The 17,688-nt window shown below is 39.4% G+C and overlaps 1 protein-coding gene across 3 annotated transcripts in view; it reads right to left on the reverse strand.

Annotated features, from left to right (window-relative positions):
- Nucleotides 1-6,442: 6,442 nt before the first annotated feature.
- daam2 (dishevelled associated activator of morphogenesis 2) overlaps nucleotides 6,443-17,688 on the reverse strand; it is a 176,575-nt gene continuing 165,329 nt past the window's right edge. For all 3 annotated transcript variants that reach the window (XM_063007178.1, XM_063007176.1, XM_063007177.1), the window contains 2 exons: nucleotides 8,728-8,898; nucleotides 6,443-7,664 (listed from right to left, as the gene is read on the reverse strand). In XM_063007178.1, coding sequence (XP_062863248.1) covers nucleotides 7,449-7,664; nucleotides 8,728-8,898 — 387 coding nt within the window. In that variant the 3' untranslated portion in view covers nucleotides 6,443-7,448. The remainder of the gene's footprint in view (nucleotides 7,665-8,727; nucleotides 8,899-17,688) is intronic.

The raw sequence follows: 17,688 nt of genomic DNA on the forward strand, positions 1-17,688 counted from the left end.
AGACGACTGGGTCAGAGCATCTGCAAAACTGCAGCTCTTGTGGGGTGTTCCCGGTCTGCAGTGGTCAGTATCTATCAAAAGTTGTCCAAGGAAGGAACAGTGGTAACCCAGCAACAGGGTCATGGGCGGCCAAGGATCATTGATGCACTTGGGGAACGAAGGCTGGCCCGTGTGGTCCGATCCAACAGACGAGCTACTGTAGCTCAAATTGCTGAAGAAGTTAATGCTGGTTCTGATAGAAAGGTGTCAGAATACACAGTGCATCCCACAGTGCGTACCACCTACCTAAGCATTGTTGCAGACCATGTACACCCTTTCATGGAAACGGTATTCTCTGATAGCTGTGGCCTCTTTCAGCAGGATGATGCGCCCTGCCACAAAGCAAAAATGCTTCAGGAATGGTTTAAGGAGCACAACAACGATCCCCAGATCTCAATCCAATCAAGGATCTGTGGGATATGCTGGACAAACAAGTCCGATCCATGGAGGTCCCACCTCACAACTTACAGGAGTTAAAGGATCTGCTGCTAACATCTTGGTGCCAGATCCCACAGCACACCTTCAGGGGTCTAGTGGAGTCTATGCCTCGACAGATCACGGCTGTTTTGGCAGCAAAAGGGGGACCAACACAATATTGGTCATAATGTTATGCCTGATGTATTTTGTTTAATAAACTCACTAGGTCGTAGAGGTGTGGTTCTGAGCATTTTTACAAACACAACACACATGGACTGTACAGGAAACAAGTTTATTTAACCATACAAAAGGATGCATGGTGAGCAAAAGAAAAAAATGAAACAAAAAAATGAAAGCTATCCAGACTCTGTACGAATCTGACAAACAAGGGACCACAGTATAGTTAATCATATTTATACTTCTTCTGTAACATTTATGTGTAATAGCGTGTATACATACAAAATAAAGCAAACTAAATAAGGCAAATAAATAGATTCAATTTACAGGGGAAAAAATGAAACATTCCTCAAAGTATTTTTCCTTTTTACTTCTCTTCCCCCTCAAACAGCGTTGTACAAAATATTTCAGAACTATACATCTTTCAGGTGAAGCTCTTCTCAAGCTTTTCTTGAAAATACTTTCTGCACAATATACAACCTGCAGCTGGCCAGTACAAAGGTCACATCATTACTTACAAATCTCAAAGAATCTTTCTTACCCTGCACCATTTCTGAGTTACTCTTAATAAACACTTAGTGAATCATCGTAGGTGAAAGGAAAATGGCAGAAATTGGTGCTATTGAATTATTAAGAACTATAATACCAATGTATTTACCTTGTTGGCATGACCAGGCTAAAGCCTAACAAATACAGAAACGTCTCAACAGCCCTGTCTGTCCCTTATTATGTAATCTACACAAAACAAGGTTTACATTTTTACGCATCAATGTTCAGTTCCAATCAAGTTGTGGAGTACTCGGCCTGTCACAATTAGGGCTGTTACCAATATAAAAATGTAGCTGTTATACAGATAATAGTGATTAATTACTTGTTTTTTCTAATGACCTTATGCAACCCTTTTTTTGTAACACAAAAATATAGACCGCAGCTTTTAGTGGTAAAATGCAGCAGCTATCGGAAACATTAACAGCATATCTATGGTCTTATTGGAGTTCTTTTATTGTCACCTTATAACGCAAGTTGTTTTTCATTAATTATCACTGTGCACATTAGTGTTAAAAGCCCAGTCCTTTCATACACACACTGTCCATTTTATCAGCTCCACTTACCATATAGAAGCACTTTGTAGTTCTACAGTTACTGACTGTAGTCCATCTGTTTCTCTGCATGCTTTGGTAGCCCCCTTTCATGCTGTTCTTCAATGGTCAGGACTCTCCCAGGACCACTACAGAGCAGGTATTATTTGGGTGGTGGGTCATTCTCAGCACTGCAGTGACACTGGTATGGTGGTGGTGTGTTAGTGTGTGTTGTGCTGGTATGAGTGGATAAGACACAGAAATGCTGATGGAGTTTTTAAACACCTGACTGTCACTGCTGGACTGCTGGACTGAGAATAGTCCACCAACCAAAAATATCCAGCCAACAGCGCCCCATGGGCAGCGTCCTGTGATCACTGATGAAGGTCTAGAAGATGACCAACTTAAACAGCAGCAATAAATGAGCGATCGTCTCTGACTTTACATCTACAAGGTGGACCAACTAGGTAGGAGTGTCTAATAGAGTGGACAGTGAGTGGACACAGAATGTCAGTGTCACTGCAGTGCTGAGAATGATCCACCACCCAAATAATACCTGCTCTGTGGTGGTCCTGTGGGGGTCCTGACCATTAAAGAACAGGGTGAAAGCAGGTTTAAAAAGTATGTGGAGAAACAGATGGACTACAGTCAGTAATTGTAGCACTACAAAGTGCTTCTACTGTATATGGTAAGTGGAGCTGATAAAATGAACAGTGAGTGTAGAAACAAGGAGGTGGTTTTAATGTTATGGCTGATGAGTGTATGTATCACTACAGTACTATTAGACCTATGCTAGCAATGTAATATAAAGTCAGCAGATAAAACTAATCATTACTTATAATTATCTGTATGACCAGTACTGCCAGATTATAATATTGTGACAGGTATAAGTAGGATCCAGCCTTCCAAAATGGTTTAAATATTTCAGCTTTTATCACTTACAAAATATAACATTTTATTCTTTTATTTGTCTATTGTTTTTTCTATAACAATAAATCATGAGAATATAATCTAAGGATGCAGAAAAAAGTCGTCTTCTAAAAGTGCAACAAGCTACATTATTAGTCTCTAAATGTATCTGGTCACTCAATAACCAAACACACATATTAGGACAAAACACAATAATACTGATAGTGATTTTAAATACCCATTTTGGTATTGGAATAAAGAAGCTTAGCCTGCTATGTGAAACATCTAATAGCTTTCTACCACCTGAAACAAGCTGAAAAGAACAAAACTAAAAGTGGCCCAAGCCACCTACTTTCACCATACTCATCAACATGGAGAAATGTTCTGTAACATCTGTAGGGTCTCCTTTCCCTTCATGAATATATATTATTTGTGTTTCCAATGTGAATTACATTCTTAGGTGTCGACTATACTACTAATCTACATCTTGTACAATCTATGTCTTTGTGAAGCAGTGTCCCTGTACAGATTTACCCGTCCCCATAAACACCCTCTTACTAATATGTTGCACAATGAAGGGAAAGGAGAACAAAACAGACAGCATCGCTAGCTTACATAATAAACGCTGGTAAGAAGTAACAGCAACACATTTTACTGCTTAACGTTGCCCCTAATAAAAAAATATATTGGCACATATGGGGTATATCAAGGTCTGGTTGTTCCTCAGTGATAAAAGCTATATAATCTGAGCAATCTAAATTAAGCTCACATTAAAGGAACTTAATATTAACATGGTTTATATTTAAATAAGGCATTGTTAAAGGGATCAATTGAACTGAACAATTAGTACTTTTGGTTTACTCTCATTAATACAAAAAAGTACAAGGAACGTGACCCATGAGTTAGGATTAATGTACACCCACCTAAAGGGGCAAATACAAACCAACAAAATAATCAGAATAATAGTTCTTGTGTATCCTGAACCTTTGGATTTCTTAATTTAAAGTAAATAATCAGAAACTTACTTTCGTCTTAACATTTTAGCTAGGATTTTCCGATGTCCCAAAAACCACCACATGAACTGGCAAATGGCAGGGTGACCACAGGGAAGTAGAAAACTGTATACACAAAATGTGCAAAAACAAATGCCAAACTTTTTTGTGGATACTAATCTTCTCAATATGGAATTAACCAGCTCTCACTACTCAGCCAAACTGTCTTCTGCTGCATTCAGATGGTAAGTGTGAACAAGTGTCATTAATATGGACAAACTGAAGACATGATGCATTAAATGTTCAAGGGTTTAATGCTGTAAGAACACAGTTGGTAGGCAACTTAGAAATATGTTTCCGTAAAGCTTTCTTGCTCTCTGGCTACAGCTGTCATAGACCAAGCATAATGCTTTAGGTCTCCAGTGAGTCTTTTATCCAGACAATGTAAAGATGCCGACACTGTTTGTCTTGTTTTCACTGAAACCTTTACATTGTTCAAACCATGTGAACCATGTGTACCAACTGGCTAGCAACTTACAATTGTGACTGAATAAGGCCTTCCTTAGGGGCCCAAATGTGGCAATTTGGCAGTGAACCAGCAACCTTCTAATTACCAGTCCAGTACCTTAACCACTGATGCACACTGACTGTCAAAATATGCCTTACCTTTCTTGTTGTAAGAGGACATTACTGTCCAGTGCTTACAAGCTTTTTAGCTGGTAGGTACCCACTGGACTGTATCTGACCGTCTGTATGTTTTACACACTTTGGTTACGTTCATGACAGAAACGGTAGTTACTCATTACGCAAGATTCATCAGTTCACAAGTTTAATGTCAAACACAGTCATGGACAATTTTGTATCTCCAGTTCACCTCACTTGCATGTTTTTGGACTATGGGAGGAAACCCACATGCAAACTTCACACAGAGGGGACCAGGACCGCACCACCTGGGGATCGAACCCAGGACCTTCTTGCTGTAAGGTGACAGTGCTACCCACTGAGCGACCGTGCCACCAGTCTAAACTTTATTAAGGCAGTGACTAGAAGGGGTCAAAATCATCAGGATATCAAGCTTTTTCACAAATGTTTTACAGTACTTTCCAGTCATACCAAGACTTTTGTTAGTAATTAATCAACAAATCTACAAGTAACTGCTAATTATTTAGAAAATGAAAAATGTAGCAATACTGTTGCTAAAATGTTGCTAAAATACTCTATTGACTCCTCTGACTGCTGTGCAAAGTCCTTACTAATGGAGTCTAACAATTTTACTAGCTAGCTCACAGGTAAGATGAGTTTTATCCATACTTGTTAAAGCAGTAGCAGTGAAAACAAGACAAATATTTTCCTGGGATAGGTTAGTGAACTACAATCAAAAGTGTGCACACAAACGTTAATTAGGTGGCGCAGCAGTAAAACACACACTAAAACACCAAAGCTGGGATCTTGAATACATCGTATCGAGTCTCAGCTCTGCCTGCGGCTGGGCTGAGCGGCCACATGAACAATGATTGGCCTGTTGTTCATATAGGGGTGGGATATTAAACCTGCACAGAGCCGAGGAAAGAGTGCGCTGATCATGATGTGTCTCACCGTACACAGTGCTGATCCGCATTGCAGTTGTCAAGTGTAGGTGACAAGATGCATACGGCTGCTGCCCATGTGTCGGAGGGGGTGTGGGTTAGCTTCGTTCTTCTCAATCAGAGCCTGGGTCGGCATTAGTGGAGAGGAGCATGACTCAATCGGGTAATTGGACGTGTTAATGTCGGGAGAAAAAGGAAGAAAGGCATAAAAAAGCTGTAGGAAGTGGTGAAAACTGGGACAGTTATAAAGAATCAGGAAAACTCTTGCACAATACTCCATTTAAACGCCGGATTCATTATCTTCTATTCCATAACAAGCTCACAAAACTAGGAACCACGGAGCTTTTGTAACACTTTACACTTCAGTCTTTTTTGACACAGAATTGTATCTTTCCTCTTATTACTATCCTGCTTTTTTACACATAATTCTAACCATAATCTTTCATCCTTTCTTCATAGACCTTTCCCTGCTTCATCTCATCCATCTTAATTTAGGGAGCCATTTCACCCCTGTCTGAAGTGCTGAATACTACCGTGGGGCTGATAATATGGGAACGTTCTTATAAACACAGTAAAACAAGACTGAATTTATAAGCAGCTTTATAATGCTTCGTCCTCTGTTCTAATACAATCTCACTACACAAGGTACCACAAAACACATCAGTGTCATTTTAGGGATTTCACTTAAAAATTAGTTTTTACTTATAAACCAAAACCTTATTTTATAAACATCCTTCATCTCACCTCTCTTTTTTTCTGGGATTCATTTTAACAAAACAAAGCATAACTGTCTGTGCATTTTTAACCATTTGTCTAACAAAAAAAAACTAAACATAAAATACATAAAATAAAATAAACAATATAAACAAAATGGATTTAAACAAGTGGATACTGAGCTGCTTAAGCTCGTTAAAGTGAGAGGTGTCCAGTTGTAAAAAGATGCAAACTAATGAACAAATATTAACACATTTTAGTACCAATGACCTGAAGATAGTGAACGCTAGATTTAACAAACATATTTGCAGTGACACTTTGCATTTTTTTTTTACCATTTTCACTAAACAGACCACCTGTCGCCCTTTGAATTGTCATCACAATATGAAAAGCGGACTACTTTGGTAATTTAGTCATATAAGCTTCGCTAGTAGTGTGCTAATTTCTTTAGTTAAACAACATCAAAAGAAGTATTAAATGTACAAACTAGAAACTATATAAAGAATTAAAAAATGTGGAAATTAGCATGTTTGCTTCTATGTATAAATACATATAGAAATGCAGTTCTACTCGCACTTGTTATTGTGAACTAAATATTTTTCCTGTTTGGCTTTGGCATTCATCAACGTCACCACAAAACTTTCAGCATCTGTTCTTGGCAATGAACTTCATTCTTAAATCATTTCGGTAGTTCACTGTATTTACCCCCAAAAGTGCTGTGCTTTGTTGGCATCACCGTCTCAAAAGCCATCCTTGGGAATGCAATCTGTTTGGGGAGGCACTTTAAAAATGGGTACTACAGCCAACCTGGCTGAGACCAGTGTCCTGTTGTCCAAGCTGGCATTTCTGATGTTTAGGGGTTCTCCTCCTCCTTCATCTGCTTGTCTCCATATATACAAACTTTCTGAAATGATCAGATTAATCCTTTGTTAGATGGGTTAAATCCTGCATGTATGGGGTTCTCAGTCTTACTCGGTAGTTCCATGTAGGCCAGTGGGTTACTGTTTCCTCTGTGTCGTTCCATGTACGCCAACTGGGGTTCTTTGTGTAGTTTCCAGGTATAGTAATACATTTCTCTTTCTCTTGTTAGTTTAATGTATGACAGCGGTCCTTTAAATTAAAGCACCGGAGAAATATAGGTGAAGAGAGGCACATGGGGTATCAGCACCTAACAAAACCTGGCAGTGTCTTTTCCAGAGGTGGTTAATAATTGCCCCACATTTCAAACCAAAACTAGTCTGTCCCAGCCAGTGCTACTGGTTATGGCTCACCAAGGGCAATGTCCATAATGCTTGGTAATACGAGGCTACATTTTGACTTGAAGGAATGAACTACTGGAGGAAGACCATGCAGGACTTGGATCAATTACAAGGTTAAACACAGTGTTGTGTAAATTCCAAACAACAGAGAACCGTCTGATCTGTCTTTAGCTTGTAAGTCATGGATTAAGACAAGATTTGGGGTAAAGAAGAGCTGGATGGCAGTTTAAACTTTTACTTAAATAAAGTCTATGAACAAAACTTTTCTCCACAAGGTCAATAGTTGACCTTGGTGACTGGCCTTTCACGTCCGCCACTCTCCAAGAGTTGAACCGAGCGCTTGCGGTTGCGTTTCAGCTTTGACAGGTCCTTATCAAACACTTCTCCAGAGCGAAGAGCGGACACTAGGTCGTCGAATTCGCCCACCTCCTCGGATACGCTCCCTCCCACAGACTTCTTCGCTCTTCTCTCTCGCTCCCTCTGGTCCTTCAACTAAAGAGACACAGAAGTAGACATATTATTTCCTGATATTAACTGGAAACACTACCAAGTTCTCCTGCCCTTTAAAAAAAAAACAGGAGTATAATTTATTTGCTGCTTCCCAACTATATACAACATTTGTACTCTGTAAAGCACAGTTAACAAATCTACACACAGCTAACAGGCTGGCTAGCTAGTACTTTAGCACTTTGTTGGGAAACCACTCTTTACTCTTGGTGAAGATTACAAGTTATAATGAAACTGTTAGACCAACAAGTGATTTGACAAAAAGGATCTGTGACTACAGGGTTTTATATTTGGCATGCTTAAAGTTTTAAGCATAACAACACAAGTGGGAGAAATTATACTAAACTGGTCAATGGTTATGTGCCAAAGAGTGGCTAGTGTAAGGTGGACAGTGGTAGCATAGTGTGGAACAGTTGAAAGCTTGTCGGTTCAAATCCAGGCTCTGTTATGCAGCCACTGTTGGGCCCTTGAAGAAGGCCCTTAATCCTGTCTGTTACAGAGGCGCTGTACCATGGCTGACCCTGCACTCCGACCCCAGCTTCCAAACAAGCTGGCATACATGGAAAAAGAACTGAATTTTGAAATAAAAAGCAAACGTCTTGTGTGATCCACCACAATTGATCTGAGTGAAAAACTGTAAATTAGAATTTTGTAGAACTGTTAAAGTCTATGGAAACTCTGATATTTTCCCTTGTGAAAATGATTGTTTTCAGCTCACATTCTCTATGGTCCCTGAGGGAGACGTCTGTGTCTACTGGCTAAATGAAAGAGTGGGGCTGAGAAACTACCGGCTAATCTGATGGAATAAGCATTTGGGAAGATAAAAGACAGACGAACAAACAGAACATACTGAACCCCAAACGCATATTACCAAGCAAAGACATATGGGAGCAGACACTTGAATGAATGTTAAGAATAAATGTTTCCTATATAAGCCCCCCCCCCCCCCCATGTTATCTTAGCACTTGTGAATGAATAAAGATGAGCTTCTTTATTGTAGAAGAAATACAGTACAACACTGTTGTCAGTAAAAATATGCATTTCCTACCATGGCTTCCATGCGAGCTCTTTTCTCCTCCTCCTCTTTGCGACGTTGCATGTTCTCCAGGTCCTGTCGAGCCTCACTGAATGATTGCAGGAACGTGTCGAAGATCCCAAAGAACTCGTCTGGCTGCATGCGGCCCTGCTCCTCTCCAAAGTGCTTTAAGGACTTGGTAAACTGTGAAGGGAAGAGAATAGTATAAACAACCAAAAACCAACTGTGTTTGATAGGGCAGAGTGTAATGCCCTGTGTTTTGTAAAGGTTTTGTAAAGGTTAAAGTCTTATTATTTAAGGCTAAAAGTATATGGACATCAGACCATGAGCTTGTTAAACATCCCATTCAAAAATCATGGGCAATAAAATGGCAGCATTAACAGCTCTCACTCTTCTAGGTTAAAGTCTTATTATTTAATCAATTTATATATTAGATTAGGCACCTGTGTGACACAAAGGTAAACTGGTAGCCCACTACTGCTGGGACCCAGGGTTTGAATCCCAAGCAGTGCTATCGTCTGGTTGTGCTACATACTGACATGATTGGCTATGTCTGAAAGGAGTTGTTCAAAGCCCTGTAATGAAATGGCGTCCAGTCCGGGGTGTAATGCTTTATTGCACCCAGTGATTCTCAGAACAAATAGGATTAGGAATACTGATCCTAATTATAACCATAATTGTCTTCCTTAAGCCCCCATATGCACAGCTCAAGACCCTCAGAATGAAGTGGTCAGTTAAAATGAATGTGATTACATTAATACTGCATAATATAATGAATTGGGATTTCTGACAAAGCAAACTCTTTTCATTTCCACCAAAACATTTATTTTGAAACTACTTTATGGTGATCAGGACTGGGAAATACCCTAACTGGAAACAACAGGCACAAATGGGAACATGTGCCAATTCTTCACAGGGCTTTACACTCACCTATTTGCAAACCCAGGGGGATTTAGCAAATCCAACTACTGTCTTAAAACCTAATGCTGTGTGCCACGCACAGTAACTTCTTTGCAATTCCAGCATATTTGTCAAAAAAATTCTGAATAGGGACTAGCTTCAATAATGGGCCGTTATATCAAGTAATACTGAATTAAATCAGTGGCTTTTAGCAAGGAACTCACTAAATCATGTGAGAACTGAACCTTTATATGCATTATCAGTAAAAGTCAGGACACCCTGATCTTACTTTCAGCACTACACTGCCCATTAGGAGTGGTCTGATATATTATGGTGTTAAAGGGAAAAATAAAACCTTAATTTATATATGATTCCTGTTCTAAAACTGTAAATCCGTTTTAAGGTTTGACTGTAGTGACTGCCAAGAGGATCCCAAATCCACTGGAGATTTGCTCGGAAGAGATGAACGTAGCATTTATCCCGGCTCCTACTGGCTCCCCTCCCGCTGGCAGCTTGGCCAGGTTCCTGTCCCAACACTGAATGATGCAGAAATACATTAGGAAACTAACATATCTCTGAACTGGTCATTAAAAAATGACCATTTTTAAAAATCTTTTTTCAGCTCTACCAATATTCAACTATTAATTACTCACTATGACCACTTTAACGATTCACTATGTAGTCTGCAGTATGCAATCAGACACAGCCACATAGCTTCAGTCACTTAGCATGGCAACTAGCCTACGATGAGGGCAATTTTACGATCACAATTTTGCGTTACATCTAGGGCTGGACGATATGGCTAAAATTTATATCACGATATAACTCCTAATTTCGGTCGATACGATATAATTCCGATATCGATATGAATAATACAAATGTCAGAAAAACTGCCAGGAACACCAACATTGAAAGGCTGTACCTGCGAACCTCTAAAAAATTTATTTGCAAAGTCTATGAAATCTCACCCTTTACAACTACATAATATTTTAGTGGAAAGAGTACTAAAATATTGTACTCAAGTAAAAGTACTATTACTTGAATGAATTTTTACTTAAGTATGAGTAAAGTTACTAGTCTAAAAATTTACTCAAGTAAAAGGTAACTCATTTAAAATGTACTCAGAGTAAAGGTTACTTAGTTACAGTGGGGTCAAAAAGTATTTAGTCAGCCACTGATTGTGCAAGTTCTCCTACTTAGAAAGATGAGAGAGGTCTGTAATTTTCATCATAGGTACACTTCAACTATGAGAGATAAAATGAGAAAAAAAAATCCAGGAAATCACATTGTAGGATTTTTAAAGAATTTATTCGTAAATTATGGTGGAAAATAAGTATTTGGTCACCCACAAACAAGCAAGATTTCTGGCTCTCACAGACCTATAACTTATTCTTTAAGAAGCTCTTCTGTCCTCCACTCGTTACCTGTATTAATGGCACCTGTTTGACCTCGTTATCTGTATAAAAGACACCTGTCCACAGCCTCAAACAGTCAGACTCCAAACTCAACCATGGCCAAGACCAAAGAGCTGTCGAAGGACACCAGGAAGAAAATTGTACACCTGCACCAGGCTGGGAAGAGTGAATCTACAATAGGTTGGTGTGAATAAATCAACTGTGGGAACAATTGTAAGAAAATGGAAGACATACAAGACCATTGATAATCTCCCTTGGGGTCAAGATCTCATCCCGTGGGGTCAAAATGATCATGAGAATGGTGAGCAAAAATCCCAGAACTACACAGAGGGACCTGATGAATGACCTGCAGAGAGCTGGGACCAAAGTAACAAAGGCTACCATCAATAAACACACTACGCCGAGAGGGACTCAAATTCTGCAGTGCCAGGCGTGTCCCCCTGCTTAAGCCAGTACATGTCCAGGCCTGTCTGAAGTTTGCCAGAGAGCATATGGATGATCCAGAAGAGGATTGGGAGAATATCATGTGGTCAGATGAAACCAAAATGGAACTTTTTGGTAAAAACTCAACTCGTCGTGTTTGGAGGAAGAAGAAAAACCCAAGAACACCATACCTACTGTGAAGCATGGGGGTGGAAACATCATGCTTTGGGGCTGTTTTTCTGCAAAGGGGACAGGACGACTGATCCGTGTTAAGGGAAGAATGAACGGGGCCATGTATCGTGAGATTTTAAGCCAAAACCTCCTTCCATCAGTGAGAGCATTGAAGATGGAACGTGGCTGGGTCTTATAGCATGACAATGATCCCAAACACACCGCTCGAGCAACGAAGGAGTGGCTCCGTAAAAAGCATTTCAAGGTCCTGGAGTGGCCTAGCCAGTCTCCAGACCTCAACCCCATAGAAAATTTGTGGAGTCCGTGTTGCCCAGCGACAGCCCCAAAACATCACTGCTCTAGAGGAGATCTGCATGGAGGAATGGGCCAAAATACCAGCTACAGTGTGTGCAAACCTGGTGAAGACTTACAGGAAACGTTTCACCTCTGTCATTGCCAACAAAGGTTATGTTACAAAGTATTGAGTTGAACTTTTGTTATTGACCAAATACTTCTTTTCCACCATAATTTACAAATAAATTCTTTAAAAATCCTACAATGTGATTTCTTTGTTTTTGTTTTCTCATTTTGTCTCTCATAGTTGAAGTGTACCTATGATGAAAATTACAGACCTCTCTCATCTTTCTAAGTAGGAGAACCTGCACAATCAGTGGCTGACTAAATACTTTTGGGGGGGGGGGGGGGGGGGGGGGGGGGTCTCTCTTCTGTGTAATGCAAACAGAACAAGTGGATATAAATCTCACAATAGTTGTTTTTAATTCAAATATAATAGAAGAAACATGTTGATACAACATTTAAAACATTTAGGGGTGTGTAATGTGTCATTTTAGTCCCATAAAACTTTTTTAAACTGTAAAACCACTAGTGATGTGTCGTAGAATTATTTGAATCTATTGAACGGCCCTTTAAACTGAAATAAAGGAATCGATTTGCGCTTTACGTATATATACGGCTCTTTAAAAGGAACCGAGACAAAAGATCCGACTCCCCGTCGCAGAATTCACTGCAGCAGTTTCCCAGACGTGATTTCTTTAGCGTTTATTATTTTACTCAGTAACGGATCTTATTTAAAATGTAGCGAATTACAATTCTTAATACAAAACATACTTAAGTAAAAGTAAAATTACAGGCTGTGAAATCTACTTTAAAAAGTACAAGTACACAAAAAACAAAAAAGTATACTCAATTACAGTAACGCGAGTAAATGTAATTCGTTACTTTCCACCTCTGGTCTTAACTAACTTTAATCCACAACATGGACTGATTATTATTTGTATGTAAACATTTTCGAACAAAAATGCTCAACCAGGATAAAGAATATAAAAAGTGCTTAAGAGTTGCTGCAGAATTTGCTGCAGCAGATGTTGTGCTTAAAGAATACAGAAATAGAGTCTAGTCTTTCCTCTCTTATCAACTATTTCTACTGCTTCTTTTTGAACTGTGGATGCTCGTTCACTCACAGCTGTTGAACTCATTTAGCCGCTAATATCCACCGTGTTGTAGCGGAGTGTAATCAGAGCGGTAACGCTGAGCACCGGCTTTGTGCCTGTGGCGTACGTCATCACACACTGACATATGTACCTATATCGATCGAATTTGTTTAAAAATCATATCACCGTTATTGAAAATTTTTTTATCGTGATATATATCGATATCGAATTATTGTCCAGCACTAGTTACATCATTCAGTTCTAAGCGACTTAATATTATCAAAACTTTTAGACTAAACCTTAATACTACAGTGGTACCTTAAAACTCAACGTTAATTGGTTCTGTGAATGGTGTTGAGTTTTAAAGGCATTGAGTTTCAAGGTATTTTTTCCCAATAAGGATGTATATAAAACATATAAAAAACACTGAAATAAAAAGCTGATTCTTACAATTTCTCAGAACCCCGAGTTGTAACACAAGTTTAAAAGTGAAACAGGAGGAAAATCCAGATAAACACAGATACATGTGGATGCTTTCAGAGTCTGATAGTTATTTCACACAAATGCAGATTCGTCTCATTTGCACACTTTGATGACGTATTACCGCACCGCTCAAGCCGAGCGCTGAACAAAGCGACTGTTCATTGTTAAATTGAAATTAAATAAATACATTTTTAAAAAACAAACTGAACACTGAACAAGAGTTTAACGAAGGGCATTGTGTTTCAAAGATTTTGAGTTCAGGGGGTGTCGAGTTACAAGGTACCACTGTATGATGTTTCACAGATTACATAGGGAAATAGCTGGAATCTACACAACGAAGCTAAAAGTATATGGACATCAGACCATGAGCTTGTTGAACATCCCATTCAAAAATCATGGGCAATAAAATGGCAGCATTAACAGCTTTCACACTTCTTGGACTGCTTTACACATGACTTTTGACTGTTACAATAAAACATATCACCTGTTCAGTCAAAATAGCTCAGGCATTGATATCGGACAAAGATCTGCCTCACAAGTGATACATTCATTCATCCCAAAAGTGATCAATACAGCTAAGGTCAAGACTCTGTGAGAACCACTGGAATTCCAATCTACAAAACATCAAACTTATCAAACTGTCAGATCTTATCATTTCATTTTCGTTTTTTGGATTTATTTTATACACTGGTAAGCAACAGGGGTGATTAGAACACCTGAAGTCAATAAATAGTACAATAGATGTCCACATATTTCTAACTACTAGTACAATGGGTGGTGCACAGCAACATGGTGACCTGGGTTTGACTGTTGCTTCTGGTCACTGTTTTGCTGGTTCTGCCTGTATCTGTGTGGGTTCCCTTTGGCTCTTTGATTTCATCCCACCTTCTAATAACAAACAGACAGTAGACTGGCCCTGGCTGCCCTGGTATGGATTAATGCACTACCTAAGGTGTATTTTATGTGCCTAGTGTTTCCAGGTGGCACCAGACATACCACGGCCCTGATCAAGCTCAAAGCTTAGTCAAAACACATTAATAAATACAAATGTACAAACATGTAAAAATATTTAACTATTTAAAATGATAATGCCAGTAGATGCCAGTGTGCAAGTTGATATTTTTAGTATGCAAGCTTAATCAGCTATGAATAATTTCGAGTGTTCTGAAGTCAGTTAAGGACAGTTATAGCCTAGTGGTTAAGGTACTGGACTAGTAAATGAAAGGTCGCTGGTTCAAGCCTCACCACTGCAAGGTTGCCACTGTTGGGCCCTTGAGCAAGGCCCAAAACCCTCAATTGCTTAGACAATATACTGTCACAGTACTGTAAGTCGCTTTGGATAAAAGTGTCTGCTAAATGCCGAAAATGTAATGTAATGTAAATGTAAGTCAGTTCCCATGTACTAGACACTCCTGGGTATCACATGACTAATAGTCTTTCTAGTGACTAATCAATCTCACTGTTAGTATAAGTGTATCTATGGAGGTTCAGCCAGCTACAGGAGTGAGATTGGCTCCAAATACTTTGAAAGCAGAAGTACAGCGCTGCTTTTGTTCACTGCTGCCAACAGACTTTCAGGGTCAGGCTTTTCCCGTGACGCTGTTCCAAACAGTCTTCATTTTTATGGCAGTCTTTAAATAAATAATTGGGGCGAGTGATGGGTGGCGCAGTGTAGGCTGTGTGGTTGGGAACCGAGCTAGGGAGCATGTGGTCAGTCAAAGTAGACAGGCAACAGTGACCAATTCAACCCATTCCTATTTTTTTATAATAGAACACAGACATGGAAACAAGCACAGACATACACACAAACACAGGCACAGACATGGACACACACACACAGACCTGAAAACACAGAACCTGACCTGCAGACACTGACACACATACTGAATTATATTGTGCAGGCTAGGTCTGTAATTAGAACACTTTTGTCATTTCAGTTTCATTAACTGCTTTATCCTGGTCAAGGTCGAGGCAGGTGACAATCCATGACGATGTAGCCAGTCATGTCTGTGTATGCCTGGTTGGCCAATGTAGCACCACTGAGACTTAAACCCAGATGGGCTAGCATAATGAACCCATGTGCCACCCGAGTGCTTAACACTTACATCTATAATAATGATAATGACTTCATGTGGTGGCAGTAATGTAAATATATTGTGCTATTGACATACAGTAACATACACCAATCAGCCACAACATTAAAACCACCTCCTTGTTTCTGCACTCACTGTCCATTGTATCAGCTCCACTTACCATATAGAAGCACTTTGTAGTTCTACAATTACTGACTGTAGTCTATCTGTTTCACTGCATGCTTTTTTAGCCCCCCTTTCACGCTGTTCTTCAATGGTCAGGACTTTCCCAGGGCCACCACAGAGCAAGTATTATTTAGGTGGTGGATCATTCTCAGCACTGCAGTGACACTGACATGGTGGTGGTGTGTGCTGTGCTGGTATGAGTGGATCAGACACAGCAGCGCTGCTGGAGTTTTTAAATACCGTGTCCACTCACTGTCCACTCCATTAGACACTCCTACCTAGCTGGTCCACCTTGTAGATGTAAAGTCAGAGACGATCGCTCATCTATTGCTGCTGTTTGAGTTGGTCATCTTCTAGACCTTCATCAATGGTCACAGGACACTGAGAATGACCCACCACCCAAATAATACCTGCTCTGTGGTGGTCTATGGGGGTCCTGATCATTAAAGAACAGGGTGAAAGCAGGCTGGACATTGAGTATAGAAACAATGAGGTGGTTTTAATGCTATGGTTGATTGGTGTACACTGTAAAGCCTAAAGTATTAGGACACCTAACCATGAGCTTGTGGGACCTCACATTGTAGAAACAAATGGTTTGATTACCTGCATGTAATTAATTCAGCTCTAGCAACAGACACTTATCTGAGAAGATAAATAATATTTACAATTATTGGATCTGGGTCAGTTATATTTAAAAATTGTGGCCAAAATAGTGGTACACTTCAACCTTTCTGAATTTTCTGTAAATTAATCTGAAATTGACAATTTTATCCATTATTCTTTGTTTCACATAGCATTGAAACTGTACTTTTGATTTACAACTAAAGATATATAAATACCAAAACTATCTTATTTAAAGAACTTAATATTTTCTAGCACAGCCTTTGGAGTCAACGATTGAAATTGAGTGTTTGTGTTTCTTATTAGGATTTCTGCACCTATTGGCTTGTAGTTTGACCCAATCTTTTTTTAGCAAACTGTCCCACCTCACTGAAGATTAAAGAGTGCTGTTTTGCAACATTTACCACTTTCCAGAAATGTTCAATAGGATTCGGACCAGGACTGAGAGTAGGCCACTTTAGAACTTTATCCATTTTTGGGTAAAGTGTTTTAGGTCTTTATCCTGCTGGAAGATCCCTGACCTACAGCTTTTTGATACTGGGCTATACGCTCTCCTCCAAATGCAGTGATAATCTTCTGACTTTTCTGTGCTTTTCACAGATTCAAAGCACGCAGAGCCTGAGGCACCAAAGCAACCCCAAAACATCACTGAGCCTCCTCCATGTTTAATAGTAGGCATGGTGTGTTTTTTGGTGTTTAAGAGGCTTGTTTTGATTGCATAGTTTTTTTATTCTAGACAGAGAATTGGAGCGATTTGCCAAAAAGCTCTAATTTTGATTTGTCTGTCTAAAATGCTTGCTCCCTTAAGGAGTGAGGTTTATGAACATGCATCCAATCTGGCCTTTGTGTGTCTTGCTTGTAAAAAATGGGGTTTTCCTGGGTCTTCTACCATACAGCTCATTTTGATTCAGATACTGATGAATGATGCGACCTAAACCTGTTGTTCCTAGAGCCTAAGGGTCCACTTGAATGTATTTAGAACTTTATTTGGTTCATTTTAGGCTATTTACAACCAGATCCAGAGAAGTTGGTAACAGTCCCATGGGTCTTAAACCTTTAATTAATCTTGGCAACCATGTTCACAGGAACATTGAGCTCTTTACAGATGGTCTTGGAGACTTTAAGCAACCTTGGCTACTTATTTTTTCTTATCCTCTTAAACCACTCTGCTTTTCCTTCTGTGTGCCATATTTAATGTTATACTCAAAGTGGTATAAAACCACAGGATGAGTTATTTCCTTTTAAACTAGC

The sequence above is a fragment of the Trichomycterus rosablanca genome, chromosome 13 (assembly GCF_030014385.1).
Source record: "Trichomycterus rosablanca isolate fTriRos1 chromosome 13, fTriRos1.hap1, whole genome shotgun sequence".
NCBI classification, from domain to species: domain Eukaryota; kingdom Metazoa; phylum Chordata; class Actinopteri; order Siluriformes; family Trichomycteridae; genus Trichomycterus; species Trichomycterus rosablanca.